We start from the raw sequence: 23,730 nt of genomic DNA, 5'->3' as shown, positions 1-23,730 counted from the left end.
AAAACTGAAGCCTGATCTAAAAGTTCTTGCTGAAACTAAGCCTGTGTGCCACAACTGTGAGAGCCCATGCCCTAGTGCACTAGCCACAACCACTGAAGCCTGCGCACTCCAGAGCCTGTGCTCCCCAGCAAGAGAAGGACCGCAGTGGCCTGCTCACCGCAACCAGAGAAAACCCTCGTGCAGCAACGAAGACCCAGCGCAGCCAAAAGATAAATCGATTGGTTTTAAGTTCTTGCTGAAATAACGTACCCATCATTTAAAGCTTTATACAAATGTACTTTATTGTTTTAAACAGAAGAGGCAGAAAATATTTGCATATAACAAATCCTAGCTTATAAATGTAGTTTTTCAGTGGTGATATCTCTAATCAGCATTCAGGGATTTTTTTGTTTGTTTGTGTCACTGTGTCTTGAGCACTGATATTAGAGAAAAGCACATTGGCGTAAAGTGTAAACCAGCGTCTCAACACTGGAAGAACTTGGAGAGCAAACATGATTTTTCTTACTTCCTCTAAGTAGTCTTAGTAAAACAAAAGGTGATCTTTGGCATAGATTCATACTTTAAAGGCATTAATATTGCATTTATATCAGTTAAGCAACTATACAAAGATGCTGAGGGCCTTGAAAATCATCAGTTAAAAGGTAATAGAGGAAGCCTGAGTGTACAGTACCAACTTAAGACAAGTTTTACACATTCGATGTTAGGATCTAACACACATTTGAGGTGGGGAGACATTCAGGCAAGGGTCTTACTCCTTTACTCATCCAGTTCTGGCTTTGGGAAGAAATATAGTTTCATGTGCTGGGGAATGCTTAGACAGCAGTAAAAAGTACAGGAAAGGAAAAGCTCCCTTCTCTCACTTTGCTAATAGGAACCTTACGGTGATAATTAAATATTATACCTATTACTCCCTTGAACAGCTGTACTTGGGAGGGAGGGGAGGTTGCCAGGGACTTGGTTGGTGTTGGCTGAGGGAGGTAGGAATTTCTGAGGACTGTTTCCCATTGACTCATCCCCCAGAGTGCCAGAATTCCAGTCTGCAAGTACCACCTCCCTTAGGTAGGAAGCGTCCTTCAGACAGGATTGCCTTTGCATTAAACACTCCTGGGGGCAAGCACCAATTCTCAGGACTGAATTTCAAAAGGATAAAAAGGATCTTCCAAAGTTACAAAACAAACATTTATCTTTAAAATCTTGTCTAGGAAGGGTTTGAGGGAAGAATACAAAAGCCAGGACAGGAGACATGATTCGGTTAAAAATAAAATGCAGCATTTCAGCTCAGAAAGAACAGTAAGAGCTAAGAATGAATGAATAAGGCCTCAGCGTAGACCTCTGCAGGCAGTGACAAAGCGTGGAGTGGCCCCGCCAGGAGGGTGGGCAGAGCCACGCCCCGGCTACTCTGCCTCTCCAGTGGCAGAGAGCACCAGGGCACACAGTGTGTTCTGGGGATGCTGCCTTGGCGGGCCAAGGCAGGGTGTGGGACGGAAAGGTTCCCTAGCACAGACACTGCTCTGGGGTGAGGTAAAGACAGAACCACATGATACAGTGATTTCCTCCTGACAAAGTGAAATTTGGCTGTGTACTGTGGGAAACTAGAAGGATTGAACTAGGGAAAGGAAGGAAGTGAGTTCAGGCCCCACAAGCTGGGGCTCCCCAGAGGCCACCTTCCCCTGCCGCAGTGAAGCTCACATCTGAAAAAGACCCAGGAAGCACAGCCAGGAGAGGCAGGCAGGGTCAGCAGCAACATGGAAAGCCCAAAATGTTGGAGGCACAGTGATTTCCTTAACTGACTTGCCTGGGCCCTGGGTCTTGGGAGCCTAGTGGAAAAAATGAGGGGGTGGAGGCGGAAAGGGAGCTGTCCTCTAAGGAACAAGGGCAGAGCAGGGTGTCAGGCTAGTGTTCACTCTTGGATTTTGAGCTTATGTGAAGTCCATGGGCTAGAAACCCAGTCTGCCTATTGGGATAGAGTGTGCATAAGTAAAACCGTGTTTGAGAATACAGGCCTTATACGGAGACACATTTCAGTGTCCATAACAAGAGTATAAATGTTTTCTAATTTGTATGTCAGGCCAGGATGGTGGCTTTCAACCCCCCAGCAATCTTGGGTGGCTCCTGGGACCACATCATTTTCGTTCTGTGCAGCAGGGGCTTGCTTCTGTGTTAGCCAGGTTCAACCAGGTGTCTACTGGTACCAGGGAGTCTTTCTAACCCAGCGCAGAGTAAACCCAGCATCTGTTCGAATTTTGATTGAAGCTGCTTCTGCTTCTCGAACAGTCTCCTTCACAGACTGCATGAGGTTCTGGGCATTGTGAACCAGCATCTCTGTGGCCTGCAAGGAAAGAGGAGCTCTCCATTACTCAGAGTCCCTGATGGAGCCCTGCCTCTGAAACAGGCTTAAGCCAGGAACGGAATGCGGTTTACCCTACCTGCGCCTGGCGTCACTGGTGGTTTATAGCTGGATCGCCAAAAAGAACCCCAAACTGGACCATCGATGATTGTGGACTGCACTCTCAGATGGCATCTAGTGTACACTCCTTTGCTGATGTTTGAACAAGCCCCTGCCTTGGGCTCCCCCTCTGCTTAGAATGCTCTTCCCTCAGGTATCCCAATGGCTCACTTCTCACCTCCTTCAGATCTCTCTGCCCAGTTATCACCTTATTGAGGCTTTTCCTGCTCACCTTATTTTAAGTCACAAACCACCTTCCCAACTCCCAGTGTGCCTCACCCTCGAGTTCTGTCTTCATTTTTCTCTACAGAACTCGTCATCGCTAGCTGATAAACTATATGTTTTATCTAGGTGGTTCATCTGATGTTTTATCTAATTTTATCTAAAATTTAAGTAACATGAGGGAAGCAATTTTGTCAGTTTTGTTCTCTACTGTATTTTGGTGTTATGTCAGTGCCTGTCACACGAGGCATTTCATATATATTTAATGAATGAATGAAAAAGTAATCAAGTAAACCAACCACCTTATAAATCCATGAAAATCTAAGTAAGTCTTCTAAACATAAAAAATACAGGACTGAGATCACATTAGTAACTTATCAATCTACTAACCCAGTAGTTTTTTTAATTCTGATATGTTTTTGAGCTATAGATCCTTTGTGAGATTAATGAAGGCTGTGGATTCTCCCCAGAAAAAAAAGCTCAGATGCACAAAATTTGTGAATGTGATATCAGAGGGTTTTTGGGCTCTGAGAGGCATAACTATGGACTAGAAGTCCCAATCAGTTAATCTTTTCACTTGGTCAATAAAGAGGCTGAGGCCCAGAAAGATTCAGAGACTTGCCAGCCAAACTCACACAGCAGTCAGGATGAGGCCTCCAATTTCTACCTTGCAGTCCTGTGTCTCTTCCGTTCTACCACATTGTCAGTTTCTTTTTCTACTAGAATAATGGAACATAGTAGACACTCCCAAGATACATTTTTGTTGGTTAACTGATTAAATGATAAGGTTGGAAATTCTTGAGTCTTCCCCTTCCTTCCTTGTCTTTTCTATTTCCTTTCCTTGGGGCAGAAGAGATCACCTGATAGGAAATAGCCGAGTGCCCAAACCCTGCCTAGAATACACGGAAGTTACAGATGAAGATCCAGTTTGCGTGGTTTAGGGGACGAGAGGGTTAAGGTGAGAGCTAGTGAACTAAAACATGGTAGTTAAGGCAGCACTGTTGACCCCAAGAGAAGTAGCCTCCTTGCCTCCTCTCAAGTGCTCCTTCCCTGTCTCCTGGCCCAGACTTCTCCAAGGAGAGGGACTGTGTCTTTTGTTAACTCCTCTACATAGCACGTTATGCAGTGCCGCATACATATTCCAATGTATGATAAGCCTTGTCTGGGCAGTTCAACAAAAGATGTGCTATCTTCCATAAGAAGAAATTGGAAGTCTGGCTCACAGCACAGCCTATTGGAGGGAGTTTAGGAGAGGAAGAGGTGTTCAAATGATGGCTTTCTGAAAGACCTGAGCCACATTTCCAGGAGGCAGGGAAGAGAACAAACTGGGATTGCCAAAATACATACAAGAAACACTTTAAGCAAACATTCCCACCATCTTTATTTCAATATCTGTCAAAAAAAACAAAAGAGAAGCACCTCCTTTGAGATTTCATTTCCACCTCACCACAGGCCTAACCACCTCATGCCCCTGAAAAGACAGTGCTGTTCATCCTCCCTGAGGTACTTATAATCCAGAGGGCAAGGAAGCAGGAATTCTCCAGCCGAAAAGGTCCAGTGGGCAGGACTGAACACACCCTAGAGGCCTCTAAAGAGCCAAGCCTATTCCAGGGAGAAAAAGAACTGAGTGGAGTCCTAACTGCTGCTGATTCACTCAACCTCCCTAACCCTCAATTTCTCATTTGTAAAATGACAGAAGTTGCACAAGAGCTTTTCACTTTCCTTTCCAAATTTCTGATGCATCTCTCCAACACAGATGCCCTTTTGAGAGAGCTGAAGACTCCATACCATGTACTGAATACTCATTCCTCAAGGCTGAATTAAATCACCCTAAAGGGGCACAGAAGCTGCTGGTGAGAAATCAGAAGCAGCAGGTACGTACCTGCTCGGACTCCTCGTCGCTTATGTTGGTCCGACCCAGCATGGTGGCCTTCACCGTGGACAGGATTTTGAGCTGGGTGCTTATGGTTGGGATTCGCTCGCATACCTAAAAGAGAAAACTCAATTGAGTATGTTTCTATGTTTTTCTTGCCTGCAAGCTCCTTGAGGGCGAGACTTATCCACCTCTTACTCTCAGTGGCTGGCATGCAGAAGGCATTCAATATATCAGCAGCAGAATTCCATTTGTTTTCCCCCTAGAATCAGTCTAGTCTCTTTGTCCAAAAATGGAAGCATTAAAATTCTTTCATTTGATTCAGAAATAAACTTTTCCAACTCTGTCTTTCCCAAACTCACATGCATATTTCCCCTTTCTGCTATTTCTTTCATGAGGTGCCTCTTCCTCCTTGCTCACCCGGATTTCTCTCTCCTGCTTTTCTCCCTACCCCTGCCACTGCCCTCCCCCCCCCCTCCCCCAACACACACACACACACACACACACTTTTCCTGAGTACCTGTAAAAGGTTGGTTCTAATCCGCTTATCTGTGCACTGCTTGGCAACCTCCTTGGCCAACCGAGTCACCTCATCTGAGGCCTTGGCGATGTCCTTGGCACACTGAATCAGTGCCCGCTTGGTGCCGCTGCCCCCTCTGACCAGTCGAGACATCTCAGCCATCAACAGAGCCATGCGCTTGGCTGCTGCAATGATGTCATTGCCCTGGAGAGACGCGAGACACAGAGTGAGCTCAGCCCATACTCTGGCCAAGTTAGGGAGCGAAGTAGAAGCAGAGAAGAGGGGAGGGAGCCTGCTGCTCTAGCAGCCCTCTGGGAGGTGAGAAGAGAATACACAGGCTATTCTTGAGTGATACAGACAGCAGAGGAGAAGTAAAGAGAAGAGTAAGCCAGGGCACTCACCCTAGCATTCAGTGAGAGTGAGAGAGACAGAGAGAGATCACTGGACCGAAAAAAGGAGGACTTGGATATTAATCTGAAAGGGCAACATGTGAGCCCCAGGCATAGCACTAAACAAGCACATCAGCATCTCCAGGTTAATCATGTCAATAAAATGGGAGTGGGCCCAAGGAATGGGTTAAACAGGCATTTTCCTCTCTGTGGGGGGAAAGCAGTACAGTTGGCCTGAAGGGAAAAGTACAGATGAGCCTTTCCAGATGCTGAAATCATCCTCTTCAACCTGACCCTTCTTACAAATAGCGGCCAAGGATTGCCGCTGCTGAACTAGAATTTAAACCAAGTAACTATTAGCCTTGGTGAAAAAAAATTTTTTCTGACCTAAACAGCTCCTTCCCTCTGTCTACTGCCTCTTGTTTGTACTGTCAGCCTAAAGGAACATGTTATTTTCATTCTTCATGTTTAAAAAGACCAAAAATCAATTCTTCAGTCCCCTCAGCTAAGTGGCTTCAATTAAAGAAACTTTCAGCTAAGAGGATGCTGGGGGAGGCTTTGGGAAAATAAAAATCATGTGTCAAGCTGTAACTGGAACTCCGGCCAACTAATAGCAGCTTATCTTAGATTTGGCATTTTGGTTCATTATAACCCTCATGGGTCATAATGTACAAGTAATTTACTTTATGCCTTCAAAAGGCTCATCTTTTGGCTGATAGCAAGCAAAAATAATAAATGCAGTGTTCAAAACTACCTAAAAGGCCAGGCCCTCTGCATTTCTCCCCTCATGCTTTCCAGTTTCTAGACAATGCAGTGAGGCATACACAAACCATGCCACGGCAGGGTGCTCTGTGAGAGGCATCCACAGGCACCAGGAAGTGGCTGATCATTTACACGAGGGGGTGCGTAACCTCCCAGGCAGTCGTCGAGGCCAGAGAGAACACAGTTTGGGAAGAACTCATGAGAACAGGAGTATGTTAGACAAGGTTGCACCTCTTCCACTGCAGACCTGGGATCATTCCAGGATTTCATGACCTTGGTTAGAGGATAGTGTTGTGCCAGGGTTAGTTATTTATCACCCATCACTCCTCAAAACCTTTCTTCTTGCAACATGCCACCTTCCAAGGGGAAAATGTAATGATCCCCATCCTCTACTCCCTAAGGCCAGAGCTCTGTTGGTTCCTGTCCTGCAGCCTTGAGCCCTCTCTCTTCCCCACTCCCACACCCTGGCCCACTGAAACCCCTGATCAAGCAGTCAGTGAAGCTCCCTTCCCTGTGGGTACCCCTTAAGGCCAGCATCTGCCACGCAGCCAAGTGCAGGACAGCAAGCAGTCCTCCCCAGAAACCCTGCCATGTAAAGCTGCTTCTCACCCTGATCAACTCTGCCGGAGCCATCAGTGAGAGGTCAGCGGAGAGGAGCTGGGGATGGGGGTTAGGCAAAGCCCAATGATCAGGCCGGATGACCTCTTAATGGTCTATAGTGGTTCCTGACCTGAAAGTCATTGAGAGACGCATCCACAGCTTCCCAAGGGATTTAAGGTTCCAATGTCGGCCACAAGGTCAATAAGAAAAGGAATCCTTTCAAAAAGTGACCCTATCTCTCTCTAACCCCTAAACATGAATGCAATCCAATTAATCTGGCATTCGCAGACCTATGAAACTTGTGAAGCCAGTCCTAACAACAAGGTGCAAACAGACAGACGCCCACCCGGCCCAGACTCACAGGACCCGCACAGATCATGAGTGATGCAATGTGTCAAGGCTGCACATGGCCGGATGCATAGGGAGCAGCCCCACTGGGGGGCGCTCATCAGTACCTTACTAGACCACTTGGTAGCTTCCCGATGCAATGACTGAGCCGCGGCCAGAATGGGCTGGTTGACCGGCTGATTGGATGGCATTAACAGCAGCTCAGGTTCGTAATCGTCTTCCATGTCAGGGGGGACAGGGAACCCAACAGCATCAGCCGCCTCTGCCTCAGCTACAACACTTATACCCACCTTAGCGGCTGGGTTACCCGGCTTGGTCGATGGCAGGAAGGATGAGAAACAGGGACAGTGTTAGTAAGAGCAGTAGGGCTTGGGAAACTGAGCTTCAGCTGATTTAGTAACCGAAGCTCGCCTAGGATGGGAAAGAAAATGGATTCCCTCCAGGAGTCCGATGAGCCAAGCTCTGCAGAAAGGGAATTCTCAGCCTCCAGCACCAATCTGCTCATAGCAAGGGAAAGAGGCTTGCTTACTCCAGTAGCAAAGGTTTCCAGAGACATATTTATACAAAGAAAGAAAGTGGCATTCCTTTTTAATACACTTACTACCAAAGAGTAATTCTCGGGTCAGAACATTTTTGAGAAGCCAAACAAACAATCAATAGTAGCTTATTAACTTTAAAAGGAATTCAGAAGGGAAAAGTAAATGCGGCCACACAAGTTGCTTTGAACAGAACAAAGTGAAAACCTGCTGACTCATATGGACACTGTTCTACAGTTTCCTGGACACAGAAGGTATCTTGGGTCAGCTCTGCCAGACACAAAATTTTTTTTTCTTGCTGGGGTTAAGAGTCCCAGAATCTAAAATAATAAACTGGAAGCAACAGATATCAAGTCAGGAAAGAGGAAAGGAAAACACAACGCTGAGTGAAGCGGGCTTATCAAATACCCCATAGTCACCCAGCTAGAAGTAGCCTCGAGAGACACCTCATCTAGCATCCACCTTAGGGAAAACATACTTCAGAGCAGTTGTCCCTATCTGAGGTCCTCAGAGACAACGCTTCACAATCTCACTTTGCATCCATCACTAGAACTGCCTCCTCAAGCTACTCTTTGGGTACAACCTAAATCTCTCCAATTGCACTCAGCCCAAACTCAGTTTACACAGTCCACAGATAATTAATGCATGGCCTTGTCAACTGACCAAGGCTGAGTTCAGAGGAGCTCTAAGTTGATGCCCATGAGAGAATGGGACCTGTGTGTGTTGGGGGAGACAATTAATTTAATACCAGGGATGGGATTCTGAAAGCCCAGGGAGGAAGCAGGGAGATCAGATGCTAAAAATAGGTTGAGGGGGAAAGAAAATGAAAGGAACTGCCCCCAGTGAAGCCAAACCACTGATATAAAGAATGGCAAAAAAAAAGAATGACAAACACGGGTTCTTTATATCAAACATCTCAGGGTATGTAATCTCAGATTACAAACATCTCTAACCAAGAGAAAGTAAGAGTTTGTGTCAAATTTAATTTGAGGTTGCTACAACTCCTAAAAATCTTAATCCGCACAGGAAGCCTGCCTCCAAAAAATGACTAATAACTTGGAGGACTCAGCGCCAACATGTGGTGTAGGTACCTTCTAAATCCTTTCACCTAAACTGTCTCAACCAGGACTCATCCCCATTCCTTAGAGGTAAGGCCAGCCCACTCCTGGGTGGGGTTCAGAGTCCCAGAGTGTACAAAGACAGACTGATAGAAACAAACACACCCCACTCCTCACCTCCCTAAACACACATGGTTCAAGTAACTACTGACTTCACACAGCTTGAAGTCAGCAACCCCCAGAGGCAAACCAGCAGACACAGTCAGATTTAAGGACTTCTGGTGACAAATGGCAGAGTGGGGTAAACATCTAGGCCAGTGCTGTCCACCCCTCAAGGTTTATGTTTATCTTTACAATTCATGTATATTTTGTGTTCCTATGAACAATGTACTTGGGTTTATTGTAATGAAATTTAAATTTTCTTTAGGAAATTCCCTGGCGGTCCAGTGGTTAGGACATAGTGCTTTCACTGTTGGGGACTGGGTTCGATTCCTGGTCAGGGAACTAAGAGCTCACAGGCCATGAGGTATGGCCAAATAAATAAATAAATTTTCTTTAAAATCTTTACGTAAAACCAACCTTCACTGTCACCCCCACTCAACTCCCCCACATGCACTGGGACTCTGCTAACCGTCCCAGGGGTATGCATGCCCCTGTTGGAGAGATATGATTGTAAGTAAGTCCACAGGTCAAGACCAACACCAGCAAGGTCACCATTCCTTCTGTGAAGCTGGACTCACAGCTAACAGTTCAGAAAAATACAGAGTTAAAAAAACCAAGGGCAAATTCCCAGCCTGAAAAAAACCCAAGATCAGATGCATGTGTGGGAGGTCCCTTGGGAACTACATTCAATACAAGAGCTTAAGATGACGGAGAGTGTAAAAAGAAAAGAGGAAAATAGATGTTGGGAATAAAGATGTAGGGTCATAGTAGAAACACAACTGACTTAAAACTAACAAATAAATTTAACTCTTATCTAGAAAGGTTACCACTCACTTTTCATCATTTAGAGCCAAATAGGGGCTTCCCAAGTGACTCAGTGGTAAAGAATCCACCTGCTAATGCAGGAGACACAAGAGACACAGACTTGATCCCTGGGTGGAGAAGATCCCCTGGAAGAGAAAACAGCAACCCACTCCAGTATTCTAGCCTGGAAAATTGAAAGGGCAGAGGAGCCTGGCAAGCTACAGTCCATGGGACTGCAAAGAGTCAGACACAACCGATATGCACGCAGGCAAAAGTTATTCATGGGGCATGACTGCTACAGCATCCAAATGTTCACAAACCACCTTAACATTTACATTTCCAGATCTGTTGGAGTTAGCCTGAAGCTGTCTTGAATTGAAGGGTAAGATGATTCTGATAACAGGACAAAGGACAAAGCTTTTAAGATACCAAATATCTGCTTCTATGAGAAAAGAGAAGGAAAATGAAAATATTTCATATAGCTATAGCAGAGCCCACAGAAGACTGTGCCATGTTTAGAGTGTGGATAATTACCAAGAGAGCATCTAAAAACATTCAGTGACCCCAAGAAAGAAGAGAAAGTTCTTAGAGACTAAATGTCCACCATCAGGGGAGCTGATACTCCAGAGGAAAGAGGAAAGGAAACTTCGTCTCAAACCACAGGTGTCCTAGCTCTCACTTGAGCTGCTAGAAGGAGAAATCATCAAGTACCAGAAACATCTCACTAAATCACAAGAAAGAAGAGGATCCTGCTCCTGGCAGCAACACAAACCAAAGCAGAGAGAGGGTGATTTTCCAAAAAGACTTCCTGGGCTGTATGTCGGCTCTTCATCCTTTCTCAACAAGAAGAGCGTCACTACTTACCTTGCTGGACCACTTGCGAGCTTCATCGTGGAGCTGCCTGGCAGCCATCATCATTGGCTGGTTAATCACCTCCCCGGCTTTCTGCTCAGGGAATTCTTCATCCTTCTCCTCCGGTGGTGGGGGCCTGGGTGGAGGGACCTCACCCTCAGGCAGAGGTGGTTTGGGAGGAGCAAGCTCATCTGTCAGCTAAGAAAGAATTGCTAGGTTATAAGTAAAGTCCTAGGAACTACCCCACTCCAATCCTTTCCTTTCCTCTAAAAAGCATCCCCAGCATATACCCTGAGAAAACCATAATTGAAAAAGACACATGTTCCCCAATGTTCACTGCAGCACTATTTACAAATAGCTGGTTCATAGAAGCAACTTAGGTATCCATCGACAGATGAATGGATAAAGAAGCTGTGGTACATACACAATGGAATATTACTCAGCCATAAAAAAGAACACATTTGAGTCAGTTCTAACGAGGTGGATGAACCCAGAGCATTATCATACAGAGTGAAGTAAATCAGAAAGAGAAAAACAAATATCATATATTAACACATATATATGGAATCTAGGAAGACGGTAATGAAGAACCTCTTTGCAAGGCAGCAGTGGAGATGCAGACACAGAGAACAGACTGTGGACCCTGGGAGGTCGGGACGTGTGGACACGGGATGAATGGAGAGAGTTGCATGGAAATACACACACTACCATATGTAAAGTGGATAGCCATGGAAATTTGCTGTATGACTCAGGGAACTGAAACTGGGGCTGTGACAACCTAGAGGGGTGGGATGGGGTGGGAGGTAGGAAGGAAGTTCAAGATGGAGGGGATATATGTATACCTATGGCTTATTCATGTTGATGTATGGCAGAAACCAAAACAATACTGTAAAGCAATTATTCTTCAATTAAAAATGAACAAGTTTTTTTTTTTTCTTAGATTAAAAAAAAAGTATCCCCAGAAAAGTCACCCACATTCACAATCATCCACACTGAGCACGAGGGCCACCTGCTTCAGTCTCAACAGAAGCATATTTTCCTCCTTTTTTCTTCACAAAAAACTAGCAGCTACTGTCTTGGACATATCCCAGGGAGGCATGCATGGCAATACCGAGCCAAAGAGCCTCAAAGATCTAAATTCTGGTCTTAACTTCAGACCAGAGTTCAGGGACAGCTGCATAAGCATGGAACTTCTCCCCAGGGCCTTGGGTTCCTCATTTACCAATGAGGAGTGCCTAGACCAAATGACTTCTAAGTTCTTGATTCCAAATGTCAGGACTCTGTTGATCCCGTAAGAATCCATTCCCCAGAAGAGCCATCTCCTGACTCTAACCACCCACCCACAGTCCATCAAATGGAAAGAATCAAGTCAAAAAAGAAGTGTTGGTGGCTAGGGAAGCACTGGTCATTAGCTCTGGGCACAATCACTCAAATTTGTCCTCAACAAACTTAGAAACTTAAATATGGGAAAGCAAATTTGGGACATTAAATATGGGAAAGTAAATCAGGACATTAAATCAAATTATTGCCTTGATAAGCTATTCCTAAGGACAAGCTATTTCCAATACAGCTATTTTCCCACTCCTCACCAACCTACCCCACTAACTCATCACTCATCACATTCACACTGACCATAGCCAGCTCCTCTGCTCCAGTCACTCCCCATCAAAGCAGACCAACACCACAGACTCTCCACTTACCCAGCACACCCAATGCATAAGCACTGGGTTAGGACTCCTCTAGATTCAAGAATGAAAGCTGAGTTGTGCCTTTGAGATTCAAGTAAAATAAAACAAAGCTACCTAGTGACAGAGGCTCCGGAGCAGACTACCTCTCTGCCACTACAGTCCCAACACCCTGCTGCTCAGTTCTCCCCGTGTATCTGGATTTACTTACTCGGAGCTGTTCAAGGTCTGGTGGAGGAGGCGGGAAGTCAGGCTCCTGTGGTTGGAAGGCTTCTCTGACCTTGGCCACAGCTCCTAGGATCCGGTATCCTGAGTCCAGGAAGCTCTTTTGCAGTCCTAAACACAGACACCCTCACTTTCAGTTGGGTAGGTCAGTACCCTGGAGCACTGTCTGTCCAGAAGAACTGGTTTTCAGTAACAAAAGCTGGGTGTGAAGCTGCCAGTAAGTGGCACAGGCAGTGACTGAAAGGGAAGGGAGGTAAGAGCGAGGCAGATGCCCTGAGTCCTGCAAAGAGTCAGAAGCAGCACAAACCAGCCGTTCCCTGTAGTGCTCAGGGGACCTTCTTGCCTGGACAGCTGACAAGCACTCGGGACACTCCTGGGCAGGAACGCTTTGGGATCAGGTGGTGCTCATCACCTCTCATGATAAAGCAGTCAAGAGATAAGCAGCCCCACTCAGAACAGGGGAGATGTCACTTTCAGATGGGGCAGACTTTCCCTGGAGTACTTCTCACCTTTCTCCCTACCTACTCCTTTGCTCCATTTGGCATTCAGCATATTAGCCCTTACACTGAGCTGCTGCTACTGTATCCAGTCACCCAGAATTAAAGAATTTACTCAAACTATTTCTGTTGTTTAGTCACTAAGTTGTGTCCAATTCTTTCGCAACCCAATGGACGGTAGCGCGCCAGGCTCCTCTGTCCGTGGGATTTTACAGGCAAGAATACTGGGGCAGTTTGCCATTCCCTTCTCCAGAGGATCTTCCCAATCCAGGGATTGAACCCATGTCTCCTGTATTGGCAGGCAGATTCTTTACCACTGAGTGTCACCTGGGAAGCCGCTCAAACTATTAGAAACTCCAATTAGGAAACTGAGCACGTCTTTAGTGATGGTGGGTTGGGAAAACGAGGTAGACTTTGCCTGGGCTAGGGATGAAGAGGGCAGCCCCTTCTTCCCACTCTCTCACACTGAGTGGGTCCTACTCAGAGAAGAGGCTAGAATCACTGGAGGTTCACAGAAGGAAGGAATTCAGATGGTTCCTACCAGAAAGGAGTGACACATCTTCAGCAGCAAAGAAAACATGACCAAAATTCAGCTAATGAAAACCCAAATTCTTTTGTGTAGGATCAAGATAATCACCTAGGAGACCCACAGGTCAACTCAGGTCCTCCAAATTTGACAGAAATAAAGAATGTTGTCTAGAGAAAAAGCATTTTAAGAAAAGCAGAAGTTATGCAAGTGATATAAGTTAAATGGTTGATAAATTGGTTATTATGCATCTTTTGAGAAATTTCCAAAATAATGATTCAATAGGAGAAGGAGCTATTTAGTCAGACTACATGAAGAAAGTGCAGAGAAGCTGCTCCAGAGAAACTAACTTATGATAACCCTGCCAACACTTCAGGAAATATTCTGTCCAACATATTTTGAACAGAAAAAGATTAATCTAGCATTCTCAAACTAGCAGGCTATAGTTTTTCCTCCAAGACTTTGCATGTGGGCATTTTGGGGTGCATCTTCTTTTCCCTCCCTGTCAGCTGCCTGAATTAACCTCTCAGGTGAGGTGAACCACACCATGCATTGCTTACCAGGGTCAGAAATGTTTCCTGCCACGGCCTTTGCATCCACCACCATTGGGGAGATGGTTTTGCTCAATTCATCAGAGGCAGCTTTCACAGCCTCACGGAATTTGGGATCCTCAGAGTTCTCCACCTCCCTCTTAGCCACCAGCAGGATTCGGTTGGCCCGACGAGCAATGCTGGTTGCCCCGGCGACCAGCATCTGAGGCTGAATGTTGGCCATGGCAACTTTACACTTGTCCAGGTCTTTTTTAATTGCTTCTTCGGAAGCATCCAACAGAGATTTAGTGTCAATGGCTTCGTCCACCAGCCCTGTCCAGAGAATAGAAATGAAATTTAGTTTCTATTTTACAAGAATAGAGACTCCAAAACCCTGATGCCCACTCACATGAAAGGACAACACTCATAATTCTCACCTTCAGCTCAAAGTCCTTCTTACACAATCAAAAGCACCACTGGAGCGGGGTCGGCGGGGGAGTAAGAATGTAGCCCAGGAGGCCAAACAGATTCAGAGCATTTTTACCAACTGTGGTCCCAGCCTTCTTATATCTACCACAGACACCCAGAAACGCTTTCACATCAGGAGGAAACCAGAATTGTGTCTGAAACCTTCGCTGCATCAGCACCACATTATCTGTTAAGAATGTTTTCTCCTCCCGTCTCACTCCCCAGCCATCTGTTGCTTGTTGGCAGCTTGTAGTGCCCAAGATGAGCCACGCGGTGGATTCCAGTAACCTTAACAGCCTGTTTCTTGTTTCTGTTACCTGTCTTCATATGCCCAAGGAGCTCCACTTTCATCACTGGCTGCTATGGACCCCTGTCCCAGCAGGTCGTGCAGGGAAGCTGGAGCGCCTGCCTTCCTCATCTCTTCCTCTCCCATCCCTCCCTCCACAGAGAATGAAGAAGACTCAGAGATGCCACTTCAACTGCACAGATCTGTTGGTTGTTGGTGTCTCCTTTTTAAAAAAAAAAAAACTACGTAGTCGATAAGTTGGAGGAAATTCTGAGACAAGTTGTATTAAATGGTAGCTATTGTGGTTCCTTGAAATGTGAACCCGTTGAAAATGACAGGGACACTTACTGTATCCACAAACACTGCCTCTCAGCCTCTGAAACCAAACCCCAGCTCAGACAGAGACAAGGCACTATTCAGAGAAGATAGGAACTGTAACAATAAACATCACACTGGGAGGGCGGCATTAAAATCAAAGGGCCTCAAAGAGTCTCTCTTTGGACAAAGTTGCAAGGCTTGAATGAGAAGCCGCCGCTGCTCAGAGGCCTTAATCAGGGCCAAGTACACTGTCAGGCACATGACAGTCCCTTTATCCAATTACAGCTTAGTAACATAACCGGTCCTGCCTGAGTTTCTCAGAACTTGTTTCTCATGGATTAGACAGCAAGATTTTTGCACACAACGCTACCTGTCATTTTTTCAACATTATCGATCCACTGGTTCTTCATGGTCTCAAAATGTTCATAAGCAGCTTGATTTCCAGGATTCCTAAGTAAGATGCGAGCAGCTGAGACCACCTGGGAATAACAAAGCAACCTTGAAACACCAAGAGCACCTTCCCTCTCAAACACAAGCCTTGAGTGAAGCTTCCCCCTCTTCACCTGCAGGTGGCACTCTAAGGCCAAAAGTCGGCGAGTCTCCTTTAACGCCAAACACTTTAGTCTTGGTCTGATAAGCAGCTCAGCTAATAAAGTAACATAGTAAAGGAGTGTTTGCTTGATACTTCCAAACATACACAAAACAGACAAATACTTAAGCCCTCCATGTCCTTCCATCTAAAAAAGTACCATTTAAAAAGATACTATTAACAGATTTATGAATATTTACTAAAAACAACTGTCTATAGTTAACAAAGTACTTTCACATCCATTATCAGGCTGAATCCTCACAACAAGCCTGTGAGAGAGACAGGACAGTAATTTCTCCATTTCACAGCTGCAAAAACCAAGACACAGAAAATTGAAGTCACTTGCTCAAGAGCTCTTAGCAAGTCAGTTACAGCTCTAGAGGAAGGAACTAACATTTACTGAGTATATGATAAGTTATAGGCTGTATAACATATAAACATCTGAATTTTCAAAGCAATCCACTAGGAAAGAGTTCCCTCTGTTTACATATGAGGAAAGGATTCAAGTCCAGATCTGTCTCCAAAGTCCTGGTTCTTTTTACAGTTGGTGTGTTAAGCCTACTGCTGTGTTTCTGTGTTTTAGGAATCTCGGTTTTATACAGAAATTCTATATTTTATTCTTCATGTTTTATGGAACTTTTTCACGAAAGTTAGATACACTCATGTTTTACGGACATGTTTGATTTTTCAAGAGAATCTAACTTTTAACATGCCACATGGATAAAAGCTGAACAATGAAGGGACATGCTAAATGTCCCCTGTCTCTGCTTACAAGCTCCCACCACATCTAGTATCACAAATCTGTAAAGCCAAGACAGTTTCTAATGTATCACAGGCATTTAAGAAATATATGCTGAGTAAATAAGTGAAAAAATAATAAAGTTTCTATAATTCAACTGAAAGAAAAAAAATGCACAAACATCACACTAAATGACATTGAACTGATTTTTTTTAAAGAACGTCTATCATGTACTAGAATTTTAATTCCTGTCCGATTTGTTTTCTTTTGTTCCCACTCTTCCAATATTCTGTTCACAGTCTGGTATATCTTGGTTATATAATTAAAGAGAAAAGAAAACTAAGTATAAAACAACTAAAAATGTTTAAATAGCCTCAAAGAGATGTATGGAAAGGCATAAACTCTAAAATCAAAACCAACTAACCTCTCAAGATTATCAAATTTTTCTCTAATTCTGTATGGGAGGGGGGTACTTTACTAGTTTCTTCTACTTTCAAAACTAATCATATCATTGTAAAAAAAATTCAAACAATATAAAAATGATTTTATTGACACTAAGGGTAAATGTGGGGTTTCTTCATGATATTTTATAATAATAAGTGTTCAAAAATGTATAGAAACTGTTCTGTAGTTAACCTCCTTTACTCACTACGGTGTGAACTTACATGATAAAAAGGGAGCGAAACTCACCTGGGGTGTAAGTTCTCGGGCTGTCTTCACTGAGGCCTGAATGCCTTCCACTGTTGATTTATTAGCAGTTCCAACAGCAGCCGCCTTCTCTGCTGTGGCCCCAAGCCTTCCTGAATGGTTTTCAAAGTTAGCTGCCCTCTCATCAAATACCTTGAGGAAAAAAAACAAAGATATTAAGTAATTTTATTTCAATAAAACAGGTCAGACAGCCTAAGGGAAAAGTCTCTCTTTTTAAGTAGAGGCAGCAACTGCTTGAGCAAAGACTTCAGCAGATGACATCAAACCCCAGCTAATAAGACAACAGTCACACACTGAGTCCTGGCCTTGCCATATCTCCTCAGAGATTTGGTCATTAGCTCCACATGTATGCAGACACACACACATCCTTGAATTTCAGTTCAACTAATGCTTACCAAGTGCAAACAAGACATACAGAGCCATGTGGTCTACAAGAAGAAGTTCACAGCATCCAAAGACTTAATCCCCCTTTCCCAAGGCTTATCCTCTAGTTTGAAGAGGTCAGAAAAACCTACTCCAGGTTGGTGGCTGAATGCGTTAAAGATCAAGACTATCCACGGAGTCCTAACCAGAGCCCATCCTCGGGCAGCTCCCCTCACATATCCCGTTACCATTAATGTTGTAAAAGTTCTGCCCCTGACCTCCGTAGGAAAAACGATAGCTGGTGCTCACACCCAGGCCTGACACAAGGGAAATTCGCCTGATTTCCATCACCCAAAGCCAAACTATCCACTAAATTGTTCATTCAGTTCACACATCTGCTTCAGCAGGGATATTTTTCAAAGTCGCATACCTCAAAAGGGACAACTGAACTTAAGAGGACAGGAGTTCCTCTGTCATTTGTCTGAATAACATTATGAGCACTGACGCTCAGCAGCAGTCCTGGGTGACGTTTATACACAGAGCACGTCAGGACTACCGAGCAGAGTCTACCCTCCTCTTTACCTCCTCCAGAAGGTCTACCTGCCTGTACTTGGAGTCAAGTTCTGGCTCCTAGCAGACACTCTCTAAAGGTCTCTTGGCCCCAAAACAGGCTCCTCACTGCCAGGGTTCTATGTTTACCTGACTCAAGTCTCTTCTCCATCCTGGCCTCTTCTCTGATTCAGCCATTAACGGGTTCTTGCCATTTTTAAAGCTCAGAATCTCTTCCTAAATCTCTGATCTCCTGGTCCTCCTCTCCTGGCCTCCATCCTTGTTTCTTTCCTTGTCTGGTCTCCCTACTCTGAATACACAAGGCTTTTGCTGACTTTGTCGACCATCTCAACCCCAGACCATGTCCGCTGCTCCCTTTGACTTAATCTACTGCTTAGCTTGATTTTCTTGTCATGCAACCAAAATTTACTAAGCACTTACTATGTACCAGGCTCTGGAACAGGTGCTGAAGATACAAAGATGAGTAAGACATTATTTCTGCATCTCAAGGAGCTCACATCCTAGCAGGGTTTAAAAGGCCCATAAACAGATGCCTATAATAGTTGTGTGCTATCTGCAATAATAAATTTAGGCATTGATACTTAGGAGGAAAAAGGCACATAACCTATCCAGAAAGAAAAGGATACTAGAATAAAGGATAAATAGAAATTAGCCAAAAGAGATGATGGGGAAGATAACTAGGTAGAGACAGAGAGAGAACAAAGACACAGAGAAAAGAAAGGACAGAGTAGGCAGGAAACTATAAGCAAAGAGGTATTTATTGCTGGGACATGAACTGAGAAGCAGGGCTTTGTGCAAAACAAGGGTAAGGAGAGTATTAGAAGCCAGATCACAGAGCCCTGGCTTTCTCCTATGCGAAAAGGAAGGACCACTGAAAGGTTTAAGCAGGAAAATATCAGGCTCAGACCTTTAACTTTATTTGTGCCTTAGTGACCAATTCAAAGACCAGTTACAGCTGCATAGTCACTCAGGCAGCAAGGGACAAGGATCAGAATTACAGCTGTGGCAACATGAAGAGAAATTAGAATTCAAGACATATTTGTGAGATCAAATTAGCTTGTCTTACTTTATTGATGACGAGAAGAGTCAGTGGCAACTCACAAATTTCCAATAGGAAGAAGACAGGACAATACATGCCGTGGTACCCAGCAGTATCTAGGTAGAGATTACCAACAGAGTTTGCCTACTCATCCGACACCAAGAGATGTCTGGAATGAAAAAATAGCAAATTACCCCAGCCTAAGTGGACCATGAGCTGAACTGCCCAGGAATCAAGGCCACAGAACGAAAATGGGGGTCATTAGCAAATAAGAATAACACAAACCTCTGCCCACCTGTTCTACACTGTCTTGGGTGCCTGACCCAACTCCTCCTTCACTGCCAGTACTACAGAGTCTAGAAAACCAAATACTTGCTTTCCTAGATTCCTTTGCAGTCAGGTAGCCTTGTGACAGAGAAGGCAATGGCACCCCACTCCAGTGCTCTTGCCTGGAAAGTCCCATGGACGGAGGAGCATGGAGGGCTGTAGTCCATGGGGTCACTGAGGGTCGGACACGACTGAGCAACTTCACTTTCACTTTTCACTTTCATGCATTGGAGAAGGAAATGGCAACCCACTCCAGTGTTCTTGCCTGGAGAATTCCAGGGACGGGGGAGCCTGGTGGGCTGCCGTTTATGGGGTCACACAGAGTCGGACACGACTAAAGTGACTTAGCAGTAGCGGTAGCAGCCTTGTGACAGAGTTCCAGTCAATGAGACATACACGAAAGTCTCCTGGAGGATTTCTGGGAGTGTTTACTTTCATTTATTCAGTGCCAATGATGTGCCAAGAATTGTGCCAAGAAATGGGAATAAAGAAATAACAAAACAAAATCCCTGCCCACATGGAGCTTTCATGCTAACATGAGGGAAACATACAAAGAAAAATGAGGTAAATATGCAAATGTTGATAAACACAAAGGAGAAACAGGATGTGGAGATAAGGAAATTCCTTGGGCTGGGGTTGCGCTCTTAGGTGGTGACCCCAAAGTGATGTTTCAGTAGAAAGCTGAAGAAAGTGAGTGAACAGTGTTTGCAGTTATCTGTGGGAGGACCAGAGAAGACAAGAGCAAGGGCTTCAAGATTAGAACATATAAACATAAACAAGGAATACTGGGAATACCACACAAGAAGGTCAACGCAGAGAGAGGAGCATGAGAGGGATGAGAGGTACCAGATGAGGTCAGAGAAGTAGATGGGGGACCATCTCAGATGCAGTGGTGTGACAAAGACGCTGGTATCAACTCACACAAACTCATAAGAGCCACAAGTGCCCATCTCTTCCCAATTCTGCTTACAGTGACTTCACACTGAACCAGTCATCATGGGAGTATTTACATCATGAAAGTCAACAAACTTTACAAATCAGAGTCTTTTGTTTTTTGTTTTGTTTTCTCCTCGAGAGCTGGTCTACCAGCACATCACTGGCCTTACTGTTCATTGTAAGTACTCTGGCTTCACTCTGGGACAGAGAGGAGTAATCTGAAGGGTTTGAGTAAAAGAATGACATCAAATGACTTAAAAGAAGTGTCCTGACTTCAGTGTCAAGAATAGTGTCCTAAGGACACACTGAAGGGACAGCTATGACTAGAGGGACTGTTATGGCGGTTACGACTGGGGTGTCCCCCTTCCTCATTTCTTACTGCCTTGAACATAATAATGCCCAGGGCTGCATCAGCCATCTCTATCAGGAAAGATCATGAAAATCACAGAGATGCCAGCTTTCAGGGTGTCAAGCTGCTGAATCAATGCCAAGGCTACCTAGCTCCCTGTTTCTTATTATATGATAAAAATAAAACCCATTGTTTTCATCTCTGATAGTCAGGTCTTCCCCTACTTGCAAGTGAAGACATGTCCTAAAGAGATTTCTAGCTGAAATACGTGGTGACTGAAATAAGAAGTGGCAAGGCCTTCCTTCCCTTTTGTACTCTTCATCCACAATTTCCCAACCACCCCTGATGTACACTGTAGTCACATTTTACCTTCACACATGCACACACACACACACGGATGGCCAACAGAAGAAATGGAAGCCCTCGGACACCCACCTCTTCCCTATTGGGTGCATCAGGAGGAGCAGTGGCTGCCACTGCCAACAGCTTGATGGGAGTCGTGGTATCACTGAAAACATCTGACACCTCCTGAGTCATGGCCTCCTGCATCCGGGCTTTCAGATCCTTAAAAACATTGTTTACAAATGAAATTTTCCATAAATATCCAAAAAGCACATCGGCCACTGTCCTCTCTTCCCACTCGATGTGCCACTGTCCTCTCTTCCCACTTATTCCTTCAGTGTTTCTTTCAATGTTATCAACTGTGAGTATCAACTGTGTACAAAGCACTGAGCTAGCATAAAACAGGTATAAGAAGTGAATCTTGCCCTCTAAGCAATTAAGGACATAACTCACATTGCCCTAGAGACTGTTCCACCCAAGCAAGAAATCTTACTTCATTTCTTGATGGCCTCTAAGAAATAATACTAAGAACCAGAGGGTTGAGCCCAAAGACCATGAGATGAGATAATCCCTCACCAGTCCCAATGCTGGAGCGGCCTGACATGATCTCAGTAACTGTAAGATACTGTGGATACAGTGCCAAATTTCTAAGTAATTTCTTATATTTAGAGGAAAGAAATCAATAATGGATTTTTTTGGATACATGATATTTCAAATAAATTTCAAGAAAAACTCAATAACCAATATATGTATCCATTTTCCAACATGGATCTAAAGAAGACAATTCTCAGAAGTCATGAAAAAAACTCCTTTTTATAATTCACATTTAGTCCAATCTAAGGTTTTTCTTTGTTTGTTTTTTAGTTGCACCATAAGGCATATGGAACTTCTCTGACCAGGGGGATGAGGGATTGAACCCATGACCCTTGCAATGGAAGTGTGGAGTCTTAACCACTGGACCACCAGGGAAGTTCCAATCCAAGTCTTAGAATAGATTTATAGTCAAAAAAGTTTCAGTCACCTCCACTGTTTCTCAAAGTGGGAGGCATGCAATGGCTGGTGATATCTAAGATTTTAGAGGTTATACAGAAAAATGTTTTTATTGTAATAACTGTTTCTTTTACAGAATATTAGAAAAAATATAACTAGCTCATCAAGCTCCTGACTTCAAAATTATTATAAACTTTTCTTTTAAATAAGTTTAAAAAAGGAGTCCATTTTAAGAAAAAAAGCTGGCTGACTAAACAAGTGTAAGTGATACATGGTAGAGCAGATATGAAAGAGCTCTTGTATTTCTTGGGAAACAACAATTTTAATTGCTATCACACACTGATAAGCTTTTTCCTAATAAACTCTGGATTTTCTTATATTCTTGATCACATCTTTTTCACTTTCCCTAGACTCAGGAAATTATGTATTTTTAAAACTCTCTCCCTCCCTAGTTTTTCAATTATAGTTAAGCATAAGAAATGCAATGATACATGCTCCCGAGCTCTACCTTTAAGGAGTCTTGGAGCTGAGATGCAAGAGCTCTCGCCTGAGGGCTCTCCCCTTCCCCTCTGGCAGCCAGGTCAGCCAGCTGGGCTGTCAGCTGGTCCACTCGGTCACACTTTGCAAGAAGATCCTGGCGATAAGGCCCCATCATGACATTAGCCAGACGATGCCCTTCGGCCACAAGCCCTCGGATGGCAGCCTGACCTGTACCAGGAGAGAAAACACGGACAACTCACATGGATACGGAGAAGCCAATCACTGTGCCATTCTGGTAAGGGTTTTTTTTTTTAATAGTAACATTTAGTGGTGTGTTTTTTTCCCCCCAGTAAAAAGACAAAACATTTGAGAAATATAAAAAATGTAAAAAAATATAAACCACCCATAATCCCATCTCTCGGAGACTAATATATTTGAACATTTCCTTCCAGTTTTTTTTTTAATGCATTGCATGCTCCTCTATATACATACATATATTTCTCTTTTATAAATCTGGGATAAACTATACATTAACTTTTATCCTGTGCTTCTTTTTATTTAACATGAGCATTTTTCTACATCATTAAAAATTATTTAATGATGTAGATCTAAAATTTATGTAATATTTTATCATATGAACCTAATTGTTGGCAATTTACTTATTAAATATTTATGTTGTTTATATACATTCTTGTAACTCCTTAGAAATATCTCTAATTATTACTTAAAATAAATTCCTATAAGTCAAATTGCTGAGTCAATGGGTATGAACTTTTTTTTAAAGCTCTTGACATACAATTCCAAATTGCCATTCAGAAAATTTGTACCAATTTATTCCTCTACCAGTAAATTATACATCTGCCTGATTAGCCAACACTGGATTAATTAAAATAATTAAATTTTTTCCAATGAATGCAGCAAATGAAATAAATATATCTTTCAGCTTCAACAGGCTTGCTATCATAATTTGACCTAAATTCTTATAGTTCCATTCCTAAAATCTCTCAAAAATCAAAATTTTAGGTTATCAATTCTACAGGTGATTGTGTGATGCAGGAGACTTCACAACTGAAAATAACCTTGGAAGTTAAGTACCTTTTATTTCGTTTTAAAAATTATATTTAACTGTCAACTTTCTAAGGACTGTAATAACAGAAAGAAATATAATAGAATGAAAGTATACATAAACTG

At 43.7% G+C, this 23,730-nt stretch overlaps 1 protein-coding gene across 4 annotated transcripts in view; it reads right to left on the bottom strand.

Moving 5' to 3' along the window:
• Positions 1–255: 255 nt before the first annotated feature.
• Positions 256–23,730, bottom strand: part of VCL (vinculin) — a 112,578-nt gene continuing 89,103 nt past the window's right edge. Inside the window, exons 12-22 of one of the 4 annotated variants that reach the window (XM_027530915.1) lie at positions 22,568–22,767; positions 21,163–21,291; positions 17,126–17,275; positions 15,478–15,586; positions 14,066–14,368; positions 12,469–12,593; positions 10,585–10,770; positions 7,268–7,471; positions 5,062–5,265; positions 4,551–4,655; positions 256–2,329 (exon numbers count right to left, since the gene is read on the bottom strand). In XM_027530915.1, the coding sequence (XP_027386716.1) occupies positions 2,183–2,329; positions 4,551–4,655; positions 5,062–5,265; positions 7,268–7,471; positions 10,585–10,770; positions 12,469–12,593; positions 14,066–14,368; positions 15,478–15,586; positions 17,126–17,275; positions 21,163–21,291; positions 22,568–22,767 (1,862 nt within the window). In that variant the 3' untranslated portion in view covers positions 256–2,182. The remainder of the gene's footprint in view (positions 2,330–4,550; positions 4,656–5,061; positions 5,266–7,267; positions 7,472–10,584; positions 10,771–12,468; positions 12,594–14,065; positions 14,369–15,477; positions 15,587–17,125; positions 17,276–21,162; positions 21,292–22,567; positions 22,768–23,730) is intronic. The other 3 variants (XM_027530916.1, XM_027530917.1, XM_027530918.1) reach the window with 3 other exon arrangements.

Source organism: Bos indicus x Bos taurus, chromosome 28, assembly GCF_003369695.1.
Source record: "Bos indicus x Bos taurus breed Angus x Brahman F1 hybrid chromosome 28, Bos_hybrid_MaternalHap_v2.0, whole genome shotgun sequence".
Lineage (NCBI taxonomy): Eukaryota > Metazoa > Chordata > Mammalia > Artiodactyla > Bovidae > Bos > Bos indicus x Bos taurus.
This window is presented reverse-complemented; position numbering and strand designations above follow the sequence as displayed.